General features: G+C 33.5%; 2 protein-coding genes across 2 annotated transcripts in view; one reads left to right on the top strand and one right to left on the bottom strand.

Moving 5' to 3' along the window:
* Positions 1 to 15,184, bottom strand: part of scamp1 (secretory carrier membrane protein 1) — a 33,247-nt gene extending 18,063 nt beyond the window's left edge. Inside the window, exon 1 of the mRNA XM_073824307.1 lies at positions 15,034 to 15,184. Coding sequence (XP_073680408.1) covers positions 15,034 to 15,090 — 57 coding nt within the window. The 5' untranslated portion in view covers positions 15,091 to 15,184. The remainder of the gene's footprint in view (positions 1 to 15,033) is intronic.
* A 1,303-nt stretch (positions 15,185 to 16,487) lies between these two features.
* On the top strand, positions 16,488 to 24,142 carry LOC141292643 (torsin-1A-like). The gene is made up of 5 exons (XM_073824676.1): positions 16,488 to 16,821; positions 17,573 to 17,838; positions 19,251 to 19,426; positions 21,511 to 21,638; positions 22,764 to 24,142. Exons 1-5 carry the CDS (start codon positions 16,686 to 16,688, stop codon positions 23,006 to 23,008), a joined length of 951 nt encoding a protein of 316 aa, XP_073680777.1. The 5' UTR covers positions 16,488 to 16,685; the 3' UTR covers positions 23,009 to 24,142.
* The last annotated feature ends 95 nt before the right edge of the window (positions 24,143 to 24,237 follow it).

The following is a 24,237-nucleotide window of genomic DNA, read 5'->3' as shown; positions in this document are numbered from 1 at the left end:
AATAATTTCCAATAATAAAAATAATAATAATAAATTCTTACATATCATATAAATTGTCATGAAAAATAAATAGATAAATTACAAAAAATTATATAATTATGAAAATATAAAATAATAATTTCTTAAAATATAATTCCTCATTTATTTCTTCTGATTTTGGGGAGTAATATGACATGGATAAGATCCTGATTTTAATGCATTACAGTAAGGATAATTTTTTTTTAGCAAAAATATACTTAATTGTCATACAAATTGTCTAGCAAATATATATATATAATTATTAAAATATAAAATCATTAAAAAAATTATTAATAATAAATAATAATAATTTCTTATGATTTTGGGGAGCAATGTGACATGGACAAGATCCTGATTTTAATTCATTATACTAAGTATACTTTGGGGCCTAATTGTCATAAAAAATTATGTCACTAAAAATAACTAAATAAATAAATACAATGTTTAAAATACAAAATAATAATTTTTTTAAATATAATTTCTCATTTATTTATGATTTTGGGAAGTCATATGATATGGACAGATTCCTGATGTTAATGCCATATATTAATGAGAATTTAAAAGCAAAATTTTCATGACAATTCAGAAAATGATTAAGAAAAGCAAAGAAAAGAAAATTTCTTATTTATTTCTTCTGATTTTGGGGAGTAATTTAATCCAATAAGAGCAGTGCTTACTAGACCAAGATAGCAATTTTCGTTTTTTTCTTCAGACGTTTAGCACACAGACTGTGGGTGGATTTGCCGTCTGAGTCTAGAAGGAACGGATCTACTTGTTATGCATCTTCTTGTATATTTATTCAAGTGTTCAGCGCTCCTGTGTGTGTGTGTGTGTGTGTGTGTGTGTGTGTGTGTGTGTGAGAGAGAGAGAGAGAGAGATCGCACTTAGCAAATAAAGCTCCTTCTGATGTTTGGCTTGACTTTATGAAACTGAACAGTGTGTACAGTAGATAAAAATACTTGTATTACTATGGAAACTATACCGTTTGTTTGGCATGTGTGCTAAACCCGTCTTACTTACACATATGCTGAAACGAAACTACACAAACAAGTCATTGAGAAATCATTATAATTATTACATCACAACACATGACCCTGCAACAAGCTTTGACAACAAACAGCTTAAATGCATAAACTTAGGTCTAAACAAACTCAAACTTTCGTCTCACGTGCTGCTGATAAAGGCACAATTATCATGACTAATGTCACAGAGATGTGGGAGAACGGGCCAAACTAATCCTGACGCCCAGTGCTGAGTCGGCATCAGATTAAACACAGAACAACAGGGAGAACGCAAACACACATTATGTCACGCTTCACCGAGGAAATACTCCACATTCTGTCCTCCGCTTCCACAGCCCAGAACATCAGGAATACCAGACGGAAGCTGTAATTTTCTCTTGCCTGATTCCAGTAATTTACACAGAGCAAAAGCTATAAATAGATGAGGGGGAGAGATCAACCCCGGGTTCAGAGCAACGATTACAACCAATATGGCCTCTCTAGGACCAATACCATAGTAAATATATTTTGTAATGGTTACAAAGCAATATTTTAAATTCTGCCTATTGGTTATTAGACAAAATAATACGTCTGATAACAATAAAATATATGTGTTATAATTATTTTTGTTGTTGTTGTTAATAAAATAAATAAAACAATGGCATAATAAATATATATTTTTTTTAATAATAATTATTATTATTATTATTATCTATGTTATGTTGTCATATTATTAACAAAAAATAATCTATAATAATTAATAATAACAATTATTATTATTATTATTATTATTAATAATAATAGTATTAATTACCGCAACACTAATAATAATACATATATAAATAAAAATAATATTTAAAATTATTCAGGAAAAAATATTTAAAATAATTGCATGTGAAATTATTATTATTATTATTATTATTATTATTATTATTTAATAATAACAATAATAATAAAATAAACAACAAAACAATGCATAATACATTTATAAATAAAACTAATTTTAGTAATTATTATTATAATCTATGTTATTATATTATTAACAAAAAATAATAAAACAATACTTAATATAAAACAATAACAATAATTAATATAAAATAATTAAAACAATTCTGCTAATTATAATCGATAATAATAATACTTCCATAGGAAATTATTATTATTATTATTATTATTATTATTATTAAAATAATAAACAATGCTATAATACATACATAAAAAATACTTGTAACAATTAGTATTATTACTATCTATATCATTATATTATTACTAAAAATAAAGGTACTTTAGATTCTGCTTTTAACAATAAGAAATATAAAATAATTTAAACAATTTTGCAAATTATCATCTATAATAATATTAGTAGTAATAATAATAATTATTATTTTTAATATTATCAGCAACACTAATAATCATAATAATATACATAAATTAAAACAAATATTTCAAATCTAACAATTATTATTTAAAACACTTACATGGAAAATTATTTATTAATATTATTATGCATAATAAACTAATAAATAACAAAATGGCATAATACATATACACACATATTTGTTATTGTTATAATCTATATTACTATTAACAAAAATGAAGCAATTCTATAAATTCTGCATACTGATTTACAATAATCAATATAAAATAATTACAATTAGCAAATCCTCATCATCCATAATAGTAATAATAATATTATTACTATTAATATCAACAGCAACACTAACAATAATACATAAATGAAAATAATAAATTGTTATTATTCTTATGAATCATAAAATACTAAATAATATAATAATATAAAATACTAAATTATATAATATTATAACTTAATATTATATTAAGAATAATTATTAATATTATTCTTATCATTATTATCATTATTATTATTATCATTGCAATATTTCTGCATGGTGCCCATATTAATAAATCAACAGAATACATTGTTTTATTTCTGCAACAATTAAAACATGTATTGTTATTATCATAATTAATGATCACTTATACTGCAAGTAGACAGTAGACGCACAATAACACACACTGTGAAATATTGTATCACAAAATGCACCCGACTTGACCCATGTTCAATGTAACGAATGAACCGGAATCTCCTTCTGATGGGTGTTTTAAAAACACGTTTTAGCCGATCCCTACTAGTCTCAAAAACTACAAATGGCGACACGTCGACGTCACTTCCCTTGTTTGAAAAAAGCACGTAAAAGTCCTCCTACAAGTTGACATGCACACAGATGTAGTAGGAGGACTTTTACGTGCTTTTTTCAAACCAGGGAAGTGACGTCGACTTGTAGTTTCTGAGACTAGTAGTTCTCGGGTAAAACGTGTTTTTAAAACACTCATGGTGGACTTACTAATGTTCTGATGCAGCGTTTTGTGAGTACATAACCTATTTACACTACTGTACAAGTTTGGTAAGATTACTTGCACGTTTAGTGGTGCAATTTACGAGATACATCACATGTACCATTCACTCCTTTAACAAGCAATTCGAAAAACTCTAATATCTCCATAAATGTTTGACTAAGGTAAAAAAAACTTCGGATGGGGTATTTAGATGGGCTTCGGAGTGCATAGCAATGAAGTCAATTCTACTCCGAACCATCCCTTTAACTACACCACACACACACACACACACACACACACACACACACACACACACACACACACACACACACACACACACACACACTAAAACAGTCCCTTGTTTCCATAGCAGCCCCAGTATGCAGCGCTCAGGTCCTGAGGCGGATCCGTTTCATACGGCTGGAGAACTGTCAGGACTCCAGAGCCATGAATATTTCAGTCTGTATAACAATGAATGTTTCATGGGATAATCACACACACACACACACACACACACACACACACACAAACACTTGTAGAAGGAAGACACTATGTCTTCAGTATTGTTATCATATACACACTGTGCGACAGTGACGTCTGATATCACACACTATGATCACCTGAAGTTATCGCCAAACCTAGTGAACTACTTACCTAGAAAGCATGTTTAGGCATTATGTGTCTGCACATATGATTTAAGAATTTTTACGACCCTCTTTAATACCACCTTTTATGAAATTTAAGACCTAAACCTGTAATGGAAATACACATTATATTACATGCATATATGTAATATTTAATTTGTTTAATGTAAAAAGTAAACAATATTTCATGGCTGTCATAAATTATATTTATTACTACGATATACAAAGAACTTTTCATATCAGCAGATACTATTCAACACAAAATATCCCCATAAAAGTACCACTTAGAGATATCTGGTGATTTAAACAATTTATTCTGAAGCAATATTTTCATCAATGCTCTGTTAGCTTTTACATCTTAAATCTGCATATTTAATTTGAGGCCTTTTTTTTTTTTTACTTTTGAAATGTATGCATCACCTTTGAAATTATTACAATTAATCAAATACTATGTGGCTGTTAGCAGTCAGATTACATAATTTACACTGCAAAATTAAAAGTGCAATAAAACATGTTATGACATTAATGTTTTAAATACATTTATGAATGTGCAAATTAGAAATGTTGGAGTGGGGATGCATACTTTTAAACATACTCAACTACCAGCAGGTGGCGGTAAGTCACTTCATGAGCGAGTTATTGAGTTATTTCAGGTGATTCGAGCCAAACGCTGAATAGTTTAGTATTAAAAACTAAAAACCTAAAGCCCTCCCTTTACACACCTCCTTGGATCAAACGTCACGAAACCCCTCCCCTTTCAGCGGGGAGATTGAAAGTAAGTCAAGTAGGCCACATGATCATCGGACGTACAAAATGGAGAGAGTGTAACCTTTTGACTTCAACTGTAGGTTAGCAACACAATAACTGTTTATTTCAATTTGCATAGTTCACCCAAAAATGTAAATATGCTGGAAATGTACTTGCCCTCAGTTCATTTATGAATTATGAAAGAACGGGTGCCGTCAGAATGCCGTCAGCATTTTATCGATTGTTTACCAATGGATGCTCTGCACTGAATAGGTGCCATCAGAATGAGAGTCCAAACAGCTGATAAAAACATTGCAATCATTGACAAGTAACCCCCAATACTCCAGTCCATCAGTTAACATCTTGAGAAGAGAAAAACTGCATTTTTTGGATGTTTTTGTTTTTTGCATTTTTTTTCTGTTGCTTCCAGCTAAAATATGAGTTCTCTATTTCACTTGAAATAGTGAAGACACTGTCTGATCTGATTCAGGTGAGTAATCTGCACAGATCAAGCACAGCTCTCCATCAGAATGAGAGTCCAAACAGCTAATAAAAACATCACAATAACCCACAAATAATCCATACCACTCCAGTCCATCAATTAACGTCTTGAGAAGTGAATAACTGCATGACAGTGGAATGGCTATTTGAAGTTTTAAAAAAGTCATAATGATGAATTTGTTTATTACAAATTCACAGCTTCTGGCTTCTCAAGATGTTAACTGATGGACTGGAGTGGTGTGGATTACTTGTGGGTTATTGTGATGTTTTTATCAGCTGTTTGGACTCTCATTCTGACGGCACCCATTCACTGCAGAGGATCCATTGGTGAGCAAGTGATAAAATGCTACAGGAATAGTTCACACAAAAATGAAACTTTGCTGAAAATGTGCCCTCAGGCCATCCAAGATGTAGATGCAACACATAATCATTATTATTAATAGTGTTCATCTGTTTCATTACACCATTACTGATTTTGACATACATCTATACCATATGTGACCCTGGACCACAAAACCAGTCATAAGGTTAAATTTTACAAAACTGAGATTTATACATCATATGAAAGCTCAATAAATAAGCTTTACATTGACGTATGGTTTGTTTGGATAGGACAATATTTGGCCGAGATTCATCTATTTGAAAATCTGGAATCTGAGGGTGCAAAATTAAATAAATCAAAATACTGAGAAAATCACCTTTAAAGTTGTCCAAATTAAGTTCTTAACATTGCATATTACTAATCAAAAATTACATTTTGATATATTTATAGTAGGAATTTTACAAAAAATCTTCATGGAACATGATCTTTACTTAATTTCCAAACGATTTTTGGCATAAAAGGAAAATCAATAATTTTGACCCATACAATGTATTTTTGGCTATTGCTACAAATATACCCCAGCGACTTAAGACTGGTTTTGTGGTCCAGGGTCACATATGTATATCAAATTGACATACAGTAGTCCCCACTAGTAAGCTACTAAATATATTGTAGTTATCTAAATTTTCTGTATGTCCATAGATAGATAGATGTGCATTTTATTTATTTATATTTTGTTTTTATAACCATTGTATTTTATTTTTCATTTTATATTTAAATACTTTTTTAATATAAAATTACACATGTGTGCATATATTTTTTTTGTACAGCTGCAACGATTTGTATCATGAAAAGCAATATACAAATAAACTTGAATTGAATTGAAGATAAGTTTGTTCCTTCATTAGATTTGCAGAAATGTAGCATTGCATCACTTGCTCACCAATGTATCCTTTGCAGTGAATGGGTGCCGTCAGAATGTGAGTCCCAACAGCTGATAAAAACTTGTACTGTAACATGCAACCCAAACTGTGAAGATAAAGCACAGAAACAAACATTTACACCGCATATGTCCTTGTAAATCACTCTATAGCGGCTGCTCGCATTCGGTGACCCGATTCTAAAGCGGGAAACTCAACCCCAGCAGCGCGATTGGGTTTGACCTCCTTCAGCACTCAGCATTTCTTCAGGACTACAGATGATTTTAGGATGTACACAGAGGCTTGACAAGCACAGTGCTCGAGTATTCACAGAACGAAAGCTTATTTTAGACAGTAACAAGATTAGTGTTGAATGCAGCTGAGATGAAAACGGTGCAAATCAGATCAATGCAAACATAGCTGCTGCAAACTTTCCTGAGCACATGCAAAACAAACTCGGAGTGTTAGGCTGGTGCAATACATCTGTGGTTAATATGGAGAAGATTGGCTTAACAGGTTTATTTGTCTCGTAGAGGCCGTTTAAACACTGACTGTGCTGTGAATGCTCACATTTAAGGTCAAATGTGGTTTTGGAAAGGGACAGGCAAGAAGAATGCAGGTTTGTGTGGGCTTGAAGACAAATGGAAGCTAAAATGTCACCTCACAGATATGCAAGTGAAACCTACAAGACCACAAGTAAGTGACGAAGTGCAAACAAAGAGCTTTAGATAAACCATACAATATAAACAGTAGCATAAAAAAAATGAAAACTATGAAAATTAAAAATTAATATTAAGAACAATGATTATTAAGAAATCACTTTATAAGAATGAAGAATAACAGTGTAAGGAAAATATGAGAACAGTATGCAGCTTCTCTGTTCCGCTGTCTACCTCGCAGGTAAAAATACATTTCAGAAATATCTGTGTCCAAGTATCACTGAAGGCAAAATGCAGAAAAAAAAATCCAGCCACCCACTCTTTCGGAAAAGAAAGTGACAAGCAATCTTGATGCGGAGACACGCTAGCTCTGGTGCAAACCTAGTGAGATCCCTAACTGAACAGCATTCTAAAGCATGTACACATTAGAGAGTGTTATAAAAGGTTCACTGCAATTTATGTTTTTGAACAGTATCATTTTCATTAATGTTTTTAAAGAAGTCTCTTCTGCTCACCAAGCCTGCATTTATTTGATCCTAAGTACAGCAGTACATTTTTAAATTTTTTTTACTATTTAAAATAGCTGCTTTCTATTTGAATGCATTTTAAAATGTAATTTATTTCTGTGATCAAAGCTGAATTGTCAGCATTATTATTACAGTCTTCAGTGTCACATGATCTTTCAGAAATCATTTTAATATGCTGATTTGCTGTTCAAACATTATTATTATAAATATTCAAAAATATTTTTTTCTGAACAGTCAGTTTTTGTTTTTTGTGAAAGAATATAGAAATTAATACTTTTATTTACAAAGGATGCTTTAAATTGATCAAAAGTGATGAAGAAAGACATTTATAATGCTACAAAAGATTTCTATTTCAGAAAAAAAAGTGTTCTTCTGAATTTTCTATTCATCAAAGGAACCAGAAAAAAATTCTACTCAGCTGTTTCTAACATAATAATAATAATAATGTTTTTTGAGCAGCAAATCAGAATATTAGAATGTTTTCTTTTACATTTTAAAATATATTCAAATAGAAAACTGAAATTTTAAATAGTAAAAATATTTCAAAATGTTACTGTTTTACTGTGGATCAAATAAACAAATATAATATTAATAAATGTAATATAATATTTTTAGCATTTTATTTTATATGCATTTATTTTTTATCATTTTTATGTATATTTTATGATTATTCAAAATATTTATTAATTAATTACATTTTATATTTAATTACTTTGTTTTAATATAAAATTATACGTGTATATTTACACTTTTATTTTTTATTTTTTTTTATATTTTATTGTATTTTTTTATGTACATTTTATGATAATTTTTTAATCACTTATGTTTCAATAATTTTGAATGAACATAATTGTCTATCCTTTATCAATCCTATTCATGTCTGCTGCCTAAAGCATTCCGAATCAGTCACTTTTGAGGCTTCAGATACAAAGCAGATGCTGCCTTAGAATATAGCTGACTATGTTTTGGAACAGATCTAAAGTGTCGCTCAAAGACAAGCCGGTCATTCTGAGAAATCAGAAGATCTGAGCGGAAGCTCCACTGACGAAATGCTCATTCAGTGAAACCATCTCTGAGTCCCGTGACAATAACGTTCCACCGGCAATGACGAGAGTGACTCAGAGAGAAACTAAAATAAAACCACTCTGTTCTTAGTCACCGCTCCCTCAACAAACAGTGTGAATGAAGGCAAACACGCACGCGGTGACAGCGGCTCACTGTAATAGGTTCCCCTGCATCTGCAGAGCGGCCCACGTCTCCAGAAACATCCAACTAATCAGATCATTAGAGTTTGCTCTCTCTCTTCTCCCGTTCTCATTACGATCGCCGGGTGACGGACAGAATCAGACGGACCTCATTTAGACAGCCTACTTTCTTACCGCTGGCACACACAGCTGACTAGTTTTATGAATCTGACAGCTTCCGCATTATGAAATGCCTATAATAAGGTAAAAGGTGCACAGTCAGGGCCACAAGCTTGCGTGCATACAGTTAGTATCTTACACAGACACACACACCAATGCAACGGTTCTGCAACATCCTGCAGCACGCCTACTTGTTGATGAGGCTGCATCATTTCAGACTGTTTCAGCACAACGTGAGAGTCGTTTCTACCAGGATCTCTTCCAGGATAAAGACTATTTGCTTTGTTGTTTCATTTAGGAGCTGCCTTTGTAGAGTCTGAAATTGTTTAACAAGGATTACAGAACTCTGTTGAGGCATGACTCATCCTCCAAACTCGAAGCGTTTGTCTTTTCTGAAGACGTTAACCGATAAATCATTTACTCATCCTCACGTCAATGCAAACCTGCATGACTTTGAAAATGAGGTCATTATTCAGTCATAATCCTCCCGCTGTGAGCTGAAATGATTCACTGAACAGATCTGATTCAAAAGAATGATTTGTTCAATTACTTCTCTCATGAACAAGGAGAGTTGGAACAAGGTGGATGTTTTCATTCAATGTCCGTCATTTCCTCACACAAATCTCAAAAATTGCTCATAAATGCACAATTATAAAGAACAAAGTAGCACACTGAATTATGCATTATTTTTTGAAGTACTGAAGAAGACTTAAATAATGTTGTCTAGTGAAACGTATTCCAATAATCCTTTTTTTATATACAGTGCTGTTGCATTCATGACCTCATTATCTGACATGACATTTATGATTTTATGGTACTTGTGTATCCATTTTAAAGTTCAAATGCCTCACTCCAAATGCATATGCATAACACCAAATGCATAAATGAAATCTGTAAGGAAAAAATTGTAACATTAAAAAAAGTGGTAAAATCCACAGAAATTCATATGAGCTTAATAGTGTATGAGTAAATGAGTAAATAAGGATAACATTTTCATTTTTGAGCAAATTATTCCTAAATGTAGTGCCGTCAAATGATTAATCGCACTCAAAATAAAAGCTTTTGTTTACGTTATATATTATTATACTTTACTTTAAGTACTTTAGAATTAAGAAATATATGTTACGTATATATATATGAAATATGTGACCCTGGACCACAAAACCAGTCTTAAGTCGCTGGGGTATATTTGTAGCAATAGCCAAAAATACATTGCATGGGTCAAAATTATTGATTTTTCTTTTATGCCAAAAATCATTAGGAAATTAAGTAAAGATGTTCCATGAAGATTTTTTGTAAAATTCCTACTATAAATATATCAAAATGTAATTTTTGATTAGTAATATGCATTGTTAAGAACTTAATTTGGACAACTTTAAAGGTGATTTTCTCAGTATTTAGATTTTTTTGCACCCTCAGATTCCAGATTTTCAAATAGATGTATCTCGGCCAAATATTGTCCTATCCTAACAAACCATACATCAATAGAAAGCTTATTTATTGAGCTTTCATATGATGTATACATCTCAGTTTTGTAAAATTGAACCTTATGACTGGTTTTGTGGTCCAGGGTCACATATACATATAATATAAATTATATGAATACCTGTATAAATATATACATGTAAATATTTTCAAAAAAAAAAAAGTTGAGTATTCAAATGTCAAATTGATTCAAGTGTCGATTCACCAAAATATTGAGTTATGTTATTTGCTTATGTTTTCATGATATTTTGATGACTAAAAAAACACACAAAAAACACAATAAGATCAAAAACATACAAGACTGAATTTTAATTTCATGCCAAGTATTATAAAAAAACGAAATAATTAAATCTATACAGTAGAACTTCAAAACGGTTAGTCACAATTAATCATTTCAAAATAAATGTTTATGTGTGTCCTGTGTACATGTATTATATCTATAAATACACACATATACACGTATATTAAGGAAAAATCTGTTAGATCTATATAAATAAGTGTTCACATACAAATACATACACAATACAATACATACAAATATATATATTTTTAAATATGTACATTTATGTGACCCTGGACCACAAAACCAGTCATAATTAATAAGCTTTGCATGAATGTATGGTTTGTTAGAATGGGACAATATTTGGCCAAGATAAGACTATTTGAAAATCTGGAATCTGAGAGAGCAAAAAAATCTAAATTTTGAGAAATTCGCCTTCAAAGTTTTCCAAATGAAGTTATTAGCAATGCATATTACTAATTAAGTAAGTTTTGATATATTTACAGTAGGCAAGGAAATATTGTTGCGTTCAGACGAAGGCTATTTGTAAGTCCAGGTGCGTAAAAATCAATAAAGTATGGAAGAAGCTGTAAGTGGTTCGCACTCTGAAAAAACTAAACAAAGTCTTTAACAAAAAGAATCAAGTGTTTTAATGGAGCTTCATTAAAACACTTGAATCTTTTTGTTAAAGACTTTTAGTTTTTTCAGAGTGCGAACCACTTACAGCTTCTTCCATATATTTACAGTAGGAAATTTACAAAATATCTTCATGGAACATGATCCTTACTTAATATCCTAATGATTTTTGGCTTACTAGAAATATATCTTTTTGACCCATACAATGTATTTTTGGCTATTGCTAATGCTACTGTTTTTGTGGTCCAGGGTCATATATGTGTGCATTTACATAATACATATACACAGTACACACATATAGTATGCAAACATGAACTTTTATTTTTAATGGATTAATCGCGACTAATTGTTCTGCAGCTCAACTACACAGTCCCTGATATGCAAATGAAAGATTTATAATGAATTATTGCAGCTCTAAAATCTAGATAATTCTAATTTAAAGCTCTTGTGAGTTAGCAAATACACCTTCACATCAAGTTCATAAAGTTCATATAATGGTCAGTCAATAAGTAAAGGCTGTAACAAAGCAAACATTTGTCTTTTTAAACATTATAAACCAATTCCACAAACATCTAGCATCATAATAGCGGCATAAACATGACGAGATTCAAGCGATATGCCATTGTCTGCCGCTGATCGGCTAAGATGAAGAAAACACCAAACCCCAGGAATGTCAGATATTTGCTGAGATCTGGTTTATTTTGAGGTCTGGAAGCCAAACCAAAGTAATCAAGACAATAAGAATGTAAAAGCTCAAGACGGACTTGAGTCAGAAACACAATGCAATCAGGAGGCCGCATTAATTATTGAGACGTGCCGCTACAGTCGGTCGGCTACAGTGTTGAGTTTCCACGGCAACACCATGACGGACCGCATACCATTACTGCCGATCACTTAACGAAATACCAGTCTGACCAACTGAGTTTAATGACGGCTTAAGAGGTATGCTTTAATAGAAACACTTCTGAGAAAGAAAACTGCTGCTGCTGATGATTATAACAATGTGTGCGTGTGCAAACGTGGGTGGTTTGATATTGAAAAAGAGGAAAAGCAAAGGTTCTTCTTTCTCTAAGAGGTCTAAATGATCATGTCTTATCTGGCCGAACAAAGGCCACAATCTGCTGTGCAAGAATTTGCATTTGTCCCGCTGCTCCTCCAAGATGGATCCGATCCCACCTGTGAGTCTACAACACCTGTAATGTCAAATATACAGACTCTCCCCAGAGACTACAAGAGAGAGGAAAACAAAGGAGGGGGAACACCAGGCAGACGGCCATTGTGTATTAACCTGTGAAGCCTGACATAGGAAAGAATTTTCTTCTGCTCAGAAAGCCTGTATTATTGTGCAAAAGCTGCAATATTGTGAAATATTTTTACTATTAAAAATAACTGGTTTCTATTTCTATATTCTAAAATGTAATTTATTCCTGGGATCAAAGCTACATTTTCAGCATCATTACTTGAGTCTTCAGTGTCACATGATCCTTTAGAAATCATACTAATATGCTGATCTGCTGTTCAGTTTTTTTATTATTATTATTATTATCAATATTATAAACAATTAAGTGCAAGCTTTTGTAACAGTATACACTATACCATTAAAAAGCAGTCAGTATACACGTTTATTTATTTTATTTGTTTGTTTTGGGGAAATAAATGATAGAAATGAATACTTTTATTTAGCAAGGGTGCTTTAAATTGTTTAACAGTGATGATAAAGACATTTATAATGTCTATTTCAGATAAATGCTGGTCTTCTGAACTTTCTATTCATCAAAGAAACCTGAAAAAAATCCTAAGCTGTTTTCAACATAATAATATAATAATTATGAATGTTTTTGAGCAGAAAATCAGAATATTTGAATGGTTTTTGATTGATCATGTGACACTGAAGACTGGCGTAATAATGCTAAAAATTCAGCTTTGAAATCACAGGAATAAATTACATTTTAAAATATATTCAAATAGAAAACAGTTATTTGAAATAGTACAAATATTTCACAATATTACTGTTTTTGCTGTACTTTGGATCAAATAAATGCCGGCTTGGTGAGCAGAAGAGATTTCGTTAAAAACGTTAAAGATCTTACTGTTTTGACTGGTATGTTAAGAATAATATTTGATACATCTGGATTTTATGGCTCATTTAGTATGATATATTGAGAACATTAAGGAAAAAACACCTGTTTTTTTTCAAAGGCCCAAACTGAGAAAAAATGTGCAATTTGGTGCAGATGCTGATATTTCTATGGCCAAAAAGTGATGAATTCTGATGGTTGTAATGTAAATCAATGTGATCTTTATAACAGCACAGCAGATACGTACATAAAATGCATATAAATATCAGTTGTTGCTCTGTACCTCCCAATAATATGTCTTACTAAGATGATATTTAAATGCTTAGTTTAATGATCACAACATATAATGCAATGCAATGCAATAGAGTGATGATTGAAATAAATGTTCTTCTAAAGCCTGATGATCATATTCGATGCTTACATTACAACATGATTTATCGAAAAATGATAACCTAAGCTTCTTCAGTGCAGTAAGTGTTCGTCGTGAAATATTACTAACAATATCAAAGTTATTCTTATATCTGCTTTTTAAAAATCATTAGAATTCAAAGCGTTTGTATAAGTAGACTAAAAGGCATTTTCCTTGCTAGATTGTGTGTGCTAGATTGGGTGCAACAGGTTTTTTAGCTTTGATCGAAGTTTTGATCATGTTGGTAACACATATGACACACTAGGCTTTATCGGATGAAGTTATTTACAAAACAGTGTTACTTCAACAAATCATCAGCTTTGGTGCATTAAGGTGCACAGAGGACAAATGCTTCCAGGTTTGGCTGCACAAAATAAAAAATAAAACAGGCTGTCAGGGATCTAATTCCCTCAGCTGACCAGAGCCACAAACACACACAGTCATATCACTGATCAAAACAGGGCGGCCTACATCTATCCATCCATCCATCCATCCATCACAGCTCAAACACAAACACATCAGTCTTTACTGGCCCTAAACGTCATCATTCAACCCTGTGTAAACCTGCACACAGACTGTAAAGGGATCATATTCTTTTCACACACTGACAGCTTCAATAACAGCAGATAATTCACTAGATAACACACACTAAAAATATAATATAAAGCCCAAAACATGTTGAATAAAGCCCAATGACAAAAATTAAAGCCTCCTTCGTCTTAATAAATATAATTAAAGTATTACAGAGAATATGTTGATGTGATCAAATGTAATTTATAGTTCACTAGACTGATTAAACTTACAATAGCACGCATAATCCATATCAGAAACGCAATCATAATAATAATAAAAGCTAACAAACAAAACCAAAACCCAATATTGACATATTTACACACACCTGATCAGTTTAAAAAGGCTCTGTCTATTTCACTTCAGGTATTAGGATGATAATTAAGTATTACATTAGTTTATGTTATATGATGAGATCGAAATGACTAGAAAAGGTATTGACTTTATCTGTAAAAACACACAAAAAGCGTTACGCCGAATCACTATGATAAAAACAGCAGTGATATGACAGTACCTGAAACGGGTTGCTGAAGTCCGGGTCCGCGAAGGGGTTGCTGTCAAAATCTGACATCTTACCGGTTTAACTGGGCTTTAATATTAAGACTATATTGTCGGTATTCGGTAAGATATCGCACCAGCAGCTCAAGACTGATCCGCAACCGCAAAATGGCAGAACCGGAAATGACGTCATGCGTCAGCCGCCCGTCTTAAAACTCTGACTAAATTCGAATCATTAAAATGTGTTCCTAAGTGTTGTTTATGATTGTTTTATTGACTCTTTTATTGTTTTATACTTTATTACATCTAATTACATCTTAATATATTTATTTGTCATTTGTTCCCTTTTATTGTTACGGCTGTTGTTATTTTTTATTATTATTAGCCTACTTATTGATTAATTAATTGTTAATTACATTGTGTTATTATAGCCTATAGCTCCAAAAAAAATTTTTTTTTTATAAAAGTGCAACGGAAACCGTTCATAAAAGAAAATGTAGACATTGCAGCCATCTAGAGTACATAGATAGTAATTACAACTCACGCAGATTATCGATCCAATTTAGATTATTTTCCCAGAATAAGTACCATTTGGCTCTGCAGTGAGCAGTACTTGACTTTTTTAAAGATGTTATAACAGGTTGATTATTTCAAATTTCTTTAATTAGGTTTTCTACAACTGGGTAAGTTTGTATTACAATTTTTCTAAAATGTTAGGTTTAAATATGCAAGTGATGCATTATTTAATCAAAAATGCGCTAATTTGCGTATATTTCTAGTATACAAAAAATTAACTTAACTAATTAGTTAAAAGGAACAAGAAATAACGCGAAACAATCTTTTTTTTTTGAATAACTAATTTATTTGTTTTGTTTATTTATTTTTTATTTTTTTACTTTTTTTTAGTAATGCCAAAAACAAGAACAAGAACAAGAACATACTTGAAAGATAACAAACATTCAAACTATATATAATAATAATAATAATAATAATACAAAATAAATAAAATAAACAAAGCAAAAAAAGGGCCATTGTACATAAAATTCCTTACACAAAAACTTTAAGTGCAGAACAAGTTTTAACAGTTTTCATAGCTTTCTTATTTTTCAGATATTGAAATAAAATTAATATAGTTTTCCATATCTCTTAAAATGACCACAAAGACAGGTTTAGAATTTGAGAATTTACATTCGTGAATATAAAATTTGCTTAAGAAAATAATTAAATTTATAATAAAACAAGCATTTTCTTTTGTGTGCAGTAAAAATATCCAAATATAATATTTCTCATTTAAAAAAAACAAAATATTCAATTTAACAAAAACACCAATATCATACCAAAATTCCTCAACGGGACACAAGTTTTTTTTTTATTTTGTATTTTTTAACGCGACACAAGCTGTAAATTATTTTAAACAACTGATGACGTCACCGGTCCAGGTGCTGTCCATCAAACGGCGGAAAGGAACGTCTTGTGACTGTCCACATGTGGAAAACTATTTTTGAAGTCGTTTATCCGTTTTCTACCCGTTTCTGATTTCTGCTCATTTAATTTCAAAGTGAAAAACAAATGATCAAAACGTAGGCTACACGGACCGATCAGGAAGATCATACTACTAGGAAGGCTGAGTTCAAGCCTGTTTTTTGTGTCGATGATTTATTTAGTAAAATGACAGCCCGGATACCCCCTCAAGTCACCATATTACTTGTGGGTGCAGGAGTTGCAGCTCTGGGTGCGACATACTGGCATTTCTATTGGAATAAAGAAGTCTGTAATGGAAACTGGATCAACTTTAATAAAACGGGTAAAAGAGAAAGTGAAAGTAGATTTGATAAGACTACAGTTCTGTGATATGCGAAACCTGCAGTATTAATAAACGAAATTTAAATATATAAATGAGGAAATTTACTTTACAGATTATATAATAAATACATTTTATACAATTTACTGACTAAATACTAATGTGTAATTCCGTGTCAAATCAACCAATTTAAAAAAAAAAAAAAATCCCCGGATCAAATTTTAGATTTTGCTGATATTGTTTTCTGGAGAAAGATAAACATATATAGTAATGAAAGACAAAATATTAAATGTTGTGGATGAATATTTCTTGAGTAATCCACTATTTTGTAAAGGGCCTATTTTTGAAATGGGGAAACAAACTTTTCAAGTTTTTCTCCAAAGTTTGCATGTCTGTAACTCAAAAAGTATTAAAGATCTTAATTCCCTTTTAGATATTGGGTCTTAACAACCTTTCCTTTTTGCATCTTTATGTTTAAGGTCCTATATGATTCGGTTTTAGAGATATTGGAATTTCAATATGGCTTTAGGGGTAAATTGTTCAAATGTACACATTTGCAGTGGTCATGAACCAAATGTGGGACAGTTTGTGAAAAAAATGTTTTTTTTTTTAAATTTATTTATTTTAAAGAGGAATGTCTGAAGAACAAATAATGTTGAAACTAGATGTATCTTGGCATGACAGTTTGGATGTTGCTGGAATGTAGCCTACTACAGTACACATAGTTGCTGTAAATCTGTCCTCTCATCCATAGGACTGAAGTATGACCTCAAAAAAAAGCTTTTCGGGCAGCACATTGCTGCTAAGGTCATTTTGAAAGCCATCACAGGCTTCATAAACAACAAAAAACCCAAGAAACCACTGGTTCTGTCCCTCCACGGCTGGACCGGGACTGGGAAGAACTTCGCAAGCCAGCTTATAGCAGAAAATATTTACCAGAAAGGAATGATGAGCAGCTTTGTTCATCAGTTTACAGCGACAGCACACTTTCCTCATAAGGCCCACATTAACAAATACAAGGTAATGTGTTTATACAGTATATGGACAATATGCAAATACATGAAAATGACACGTATTTTGTTCCACCAAAATTAATAAGATTATGTTTTAATATAGCTGCAAGCAGTGATTACCAGTATTTAAGCACATATGAAAAAAGACATTATGTAGCAATCCTTTTTCTTTTGCAAATACAGGTAATTCACCATATAAAGTTTTTAGTTTTCCTTTAGGCTATATAGGATTTTTGGTAAATTCGGGCATGCCCCTTTCCTAAACGACCCCGTTGTAGCTTCCCAAAGGGTAAATTTCAACATTTTTTGGATAATTATTGACCTAGAGAGTCCAGAAGAATAGTGCTGCAGTGAGCTAAAAAACCTAGGACTAGTTTGCAAAAGTAGATTTTTTTACATCTTCTCAATCGTTCAACAAACAATTTGATTGATAGCAGTGGTTCTAGAGGCAAAGTTGTCCGGAATGAGGAGTTCTGATATCGCGTGCATGTGTGAAAAACTGCAATGCACAATCGTTTACCCCCTTTAAAAAAAGTGATATTGCCTCCCCCAGTGGCCGATTTCTTTCAAATTTCTCACAGATCTTGAGGCAATGAGTCAAACAGGCCCACCAAGTTTCATTCCAATCTGCTTCTGTCAACCATATCTAATAGGTGTGCAAACTTCATCGGCCAATGGTGCCCATGTTTTTTTTTTTTATCCTTATAGACACCTGCGACGCTTTGTACCAAGACCGTGCGCACAGATTTCCATGTTGATAGGACAAATGGTTGGATGGGTATAGCCATGTTTTTTCCCACGTATAACGCCACCAAGAGGCCAAGCTCCACAATTTTTGTACTGCGACCTCAGATTGAGCTCTTACACAAGTGTTCTGAGTTTGGCGAAGATATCTCATTCCGTTCAGGAGCTATAGGCATTTTACTAAAAATGGCCCTGCACTATTCAAATGTTTTGGCGCCCCTTCACCCCTTTTTGTGATAATTATTAATATTTGCTCTCTAGAGAATCTTTCTGCACTGCTTTGGTTGAGTTCAGGTGAAAAACCTAGAACTAGTTTGCAAAAGTAGGTTTTGCAAGAATCTAAAATACCCAAAAATCTGAGGCATTTGTTTTGTCCACCATGAGCCAAGGATTACAGCGACATAAGACGTATTAGGAGTTATGAGGAATGATTACGTACTTTTGCTCGCTGTAGCATCCCCATCAGGCCGATTGGGGCGAGCCTTGGTGACATTGTCGGTGGTGTGAGTACTACCGTCCCTCTAAGTTTCAAGTCCCTACGACTTGGTCTAAACGATTTTGACAAAGCAGAGAAGACTCATCCATGAACATTCTAACAATTACAATAGTATTCAATATATTCATATATCAGTCTTTTTCTTTCACTGTCATATCTGTATGTTTGCATGCGTTTAGACACAGTTGCAGGAGTGGATACGAGGGAATGTTTCCATCTGCCCGCGTTCAATGTTCATCTTTGATGAAATGGATAAAATGCATCCCGGGCTGATCGACAGTATTAAACCTTACCTGGACTTCTACAATAACCTGGATGGCGTGTCATACAGACAGGCCATCTTCATCTTCCTCAGGTCAGTTTTCGGCACAGAAAACTAAGAGCACTTGAGATCAAGAAGCAATGAGCTTTCTTTTAGTTTGTAAATGTGTAAATAATTAAAGGTGCCATAGAATGCATTGAGAGAATATTTTTCAATTGTGCATATGGCATAGGAAAGGGCAAAAAATCTCCAGAAAATGGTTTTACAGGTCCATTTACAACCCTAGGATTTGTCCCTAGAATGAAATGCTCCGTTATTGCCTGATTTGGAAGCTTCATGAATATTAATGAGCTCTGCTCTGATTGGCTGTTTCACAGAGCTGCTCATGTCTATAGCTGGCACATTGATAAAAATATCTATTTAATTAGGAGCTCTAGCCGCTTTTAATATGTGGTTTGTTGAATCTGCCGTTTTGAATCGCTGACATTTTAGTCTCATTACTGTGATCTGTGTAAAGTTATAATGCAGAGGGAGTGCTTACGTTACTTACCACACAAGTTCAGCTGCTTGTCAGTGATATTGGGATCTGTAAATCATTCGCCATCATCAGCGCAGTTATTTCTCCATCATTCACCATCATCAGCGCAGGCATCTCCCTGTTTATGTGGTAAGTGAAATATATTTATACTGCAATGTAACAGGCTAGCGCTAGCATTAAGCTAACCGTGTCCCTTCAGTGGCTTGCCTTATTTTACTGATGTGCTGACGTTACTGCTGATTGGGCGATGCAAACGTTGGGGGCGTAACTATTAACGATCCCGGGGATGTTTCGTAACAGTCGGTGTTATGTTGGAATTGACCTATTTTTCGGTGGTCTTTTGCTAACACTAGATTTCCATAAGAAGGAGAAAACGTTGCTGTTTGAGACTCATGGTATGTCATGTCCATGTACTGAACTGTTATAATTTAACTATGCCAAGGTAAACACAGTTTTCCATTCTATGGCACCTTTAATATTTAGATGGAACTGCTTGAGTTTCCACCAAACCCATCATTTCATCACAATTTTACCATTCAGTTAGGCACATCAACCATAACTGCTTCAAAAACAGCCAGAAACCTTGGAGTTGTTATTGATGATCAGCTGACCATTGCTAAAACTGCCCGATCCTGTAGATTTGCTTTATTCAACATCAGGAAAATCAGGCCCTTTCTTTCGGAACATGCTTCACAACTCATTGTTCAATCCAGGCTGGACTTCCAGCAAGTTCTATGAAACCTTTACAATTGATCCAGAATGTGGCTGCAAGATTAATTTTCAATGAACCAAAAAGAACACACGTCACACCTTCATGCCATCTTCATCAATTTGCCCTCTAGAAGTTTGCATTTTGCAAGTGAACGGCAGATTATTGTGCCATCCAAAGAGGCACAAAATCACTTTCACAGACTTTTACCTAGAAGTTCCCTCTTAGTGGAATGACCTACACTCTTAAAAATAAACCTGCCATAGAAGAACCTTTTTGGTTCCATAAAGAACCTCTAAGATCTGAAGAACCTTTCTGTTTCACAAAAGGTTCTTTGTGGCAAATACTATTATAAAAAAGGTAAGCAAGAAATGGTTCTTTAAAGAACCTTTGACTGAATGGTTCTTTGTGGAGCAAAAAATGGTTCTTCTATGGCATCGCTTAAAGAACCTTTTGATGCGCCTTTATTTTTAAGAGTGTACCAAATTAAATCCGAGCAGCTGAGTCCTTAGACATCTTCAAGAATTGGCTAAAAACACATCTCCTCTGTTTTAATTTACCCTCTAACTCTAGCACTCTCTATTCTATTTCTATTCTTAAAAAAAAATCCTTTATTCTTTTTATATCTTCTTTCTTTTCTATCTTTTTCTTTATTATACAATTAACACAAAAAACTAGCTTGCTCTATTCTTTTTCTATCCGTTAAAAAACCTTGCTAAGTATTTATGGATAAAAGTGTCTGCTAAATGTAAATGTTTAGTTTGAATGATGGCTGCTGTAAGAGCTGGGCAAAATAGAAAAAATATAAAAAATGCTAAACCTTTAGATTAAATATTCTAAAAAATCTATTTATTTACTTTCTCTTTTTTTCAGAGTACCCTTTATTTTGACCAAAGAACCCTTGTAAACCACTTGTTTTTGTTTTTACAGCAACGCTGGGGGTGAGAGCATCGTTCAGGTGGCTCTGGATTTCTGGAAGCTTGGGAAAGAACGATTCCAGATCCAACTGAAGGATCTAGAGATGGCACTGTCACTGTCTGTTTTCAACAACAAAAACAGTAAAACACACATTTTTATTATACTTTAAATAATCAGATTAAAAAATGTTTACATTATTGTTAACTAGCTAGCCATTAGTCTCACTGCTGTTTGCCAGGCAACATAACATAAGTAATGAAATGAATAAATTATTAGCACAAGCTGGCCAACTGGTCTCAGATTTTACAGCCATTTCTGTTTCCTTAAAGGGGTCATCGGATGCCCATTTTCCAAAAGTTCATATGATTCTTTAGGGTCTTAATGAAAAGTCTATAATATACTTTGGTTAAAAATTCTCAATAGTAGTGTAAAAAAAACACTTTTACCTTGTCAGAATCAGCTCTGCAAAAATTCAACTCATTTTATTACATGGTCCCTTTAAATGCAAATGAGCTCTTCTCGCCCCTTCCCTCTCTGATGTGGGATTATGAGACGTAATGTTTCCTTTAGCCGCGTTTAGCCATGTTTAGCCACATATAGTGGCAAAACTTTCCAACAAGCACATTATTAAGAAAGGCCATTCTCAAAGATGCATAAAAAACTCACTAAATTCTCACTTCTGCTGTGGGTGAAGCTGCATCAGGAACAGTTCGCACGAACATAGAGGCATATGTCGACTGGGATTGGCGCTTTCCTTTTAAAAAACAAAAGTACAATTTTTCTCTGCGTCTTCAGTGGCTCAGATGTCAGGAGTAAATGACGACTGCTGTGTTCATTATTACATCCAACAGAACACCTCAATCGCTCAATCAGAGACATTCTTGTCTTCCTCTGCACCTGAGTCACACAATGACGATCGGAGTTGGACTTTTTCAGCTCGGTGAGGGCAGGTCTAAGGTAAGGCACTCATGTCAATCAACTATCGTGGGAGTGGCCTCTGTCTGTGTGTTGTCCAACTGACAAAAAGCTGAGAATGACCTGATTTTAAAAAGGGGATATTACTTTTAAAGATAAAAAAATACCACTGGGTGGATTTTTTTTATCATTGTAGGGTTAGTTGTGTACACAAACTGCCAACACACATTAATGTTCAAACAACATGGAAAAGGTAGTTTTGCATCCGATGACCCCTGTAAGTATAGCATAGTGACTTCCCACAACATTTGCATTACCTTTTACAATTGTACAATTCTCTCTTTCCGCAGGTGGTCTCTGGCACACCAGTTTAATCGATAAGAATCTGGTGGATTTCTTTGTCCCATTTCTTCCACTGGAGTACAAGCACGTCATTCAGTGCGGTATGACTGAGATGGCCAGAAAGCGTCATGTCCCAAATAAAAAGGTGGTTATAAGGATGGCCAATGACCTAAACTACTTCCCTAAATTGGAGCGTGTCTTCTCCATGCAGGGCTGCAAGATCATTTCCAGCAGACTGGACTTCTATGTTTAACTGAATGAGAGGGACCCCAAGAAGGCAAATCATGATTTTTTCAAAAGATATACAGGTGCATCTCAATAAATTAGACTGTCATGGAAAAGTTAATTTATTTCAGTTATTCAACTCAAATTGTGAAACTTGTGTATTAAATAAATTTAATGCACACAGACTGAAGTAGTTTAAGTCTTTGGTTCTTTTAATTGTGATGATTTGGCTCACAATTAACAAAAACCCACCAATTCACTGTCTCAACAAATTAGAATATGGTGACATGCCAATCAGATTATCAACTCAAAACACCTGCAAAGGTCTCCTGAGCCATCAAAATGGTCTTTCAGTTTGGTTCACTAGGCTACACAATCATGGGGAAGACTGCTGATCTGACAGTTGTCCAGAAGACAATCATTGACACCCTTCACAAGGAGGTTAATCCACAAACATCCATTGCCAAAGAAGTTGGCTGTTCACAAAGTGCTGTATCCAAGCATGTTAACAGAAAGTTGAGTGGAAGGAAAAAGTGTGGAAGAAAAAGATGCTCAACCAACCAAGAGAACCGCAGCCTTGAGAGGCTTGTCAAGCAAAATCAATTCAAGAATCCACTGTGTTTTTTGAATCACACGTCAAACTCTGCCTTCATCATTTTCAGCGCTTTCACAGACTTTTCAACTGAGAATGGGGCCACTGGATTCTCAGCTGAAAAACTTTGGCTAACTGGGAGATGAGTGAAATCTTGCTTTTGCACCTGTCCCACAAGCAGTGCTAAGGTGCGTTCCATTCGACCGTAAGTGGACTGCGAAGTGGACTTCACAGGGTATTCCGCCATCTTAAGTGAGATTCCAAACCGAAGGGAGCGAACATGTTCAGTTCGAAGGGCACTGCGAACGGCATAGGGAATAAGGGAACATCGGTACTTCACTTCACAGGAAGTGGACGGGGAAAATTACCCAACTGTCATTGCGCACCGCGTCACCAGTTTGAAGTAATGATGGAGCAGAGCCGTTGAAGTTTTTTTTAAAGGCTCTGAAATGGAGCGGTTGCAATAAATGTCATTATTATACAAATTAGAGTGTTTATGAATGGTTATGGCGATTCATGTTACATTTGCATATTGTATTTTATTAATGAAAGTAAAACTGGCGAGGTGAAGCTCTGTCTTGTTTTATTTCATGCTACCACAGGATAGTTAAATATAGGCTGTGTGTGGGGAAAAAAAGTGCGTGAGATAAGACCACTACAATCTG

Source organism: Garra rufa, chromosome 19 (genome assembly GCF_049309525.1).
Source record: "Garra rufa chromosome 19, GarRuf1.0, whole genome shotgun sequence".
NCBI classification, from domain to species: domain Eukaryota; kingdom Metazoa; phylum Chordata; class Actinopteri; order Cypriniformes; family Cyprinidae; genus Garra; species Garra rufa.
Note: the sequence above shows the minus strand (reverse complement) of the source record. Positions and strands in the feature narration are given on the sequence as shown.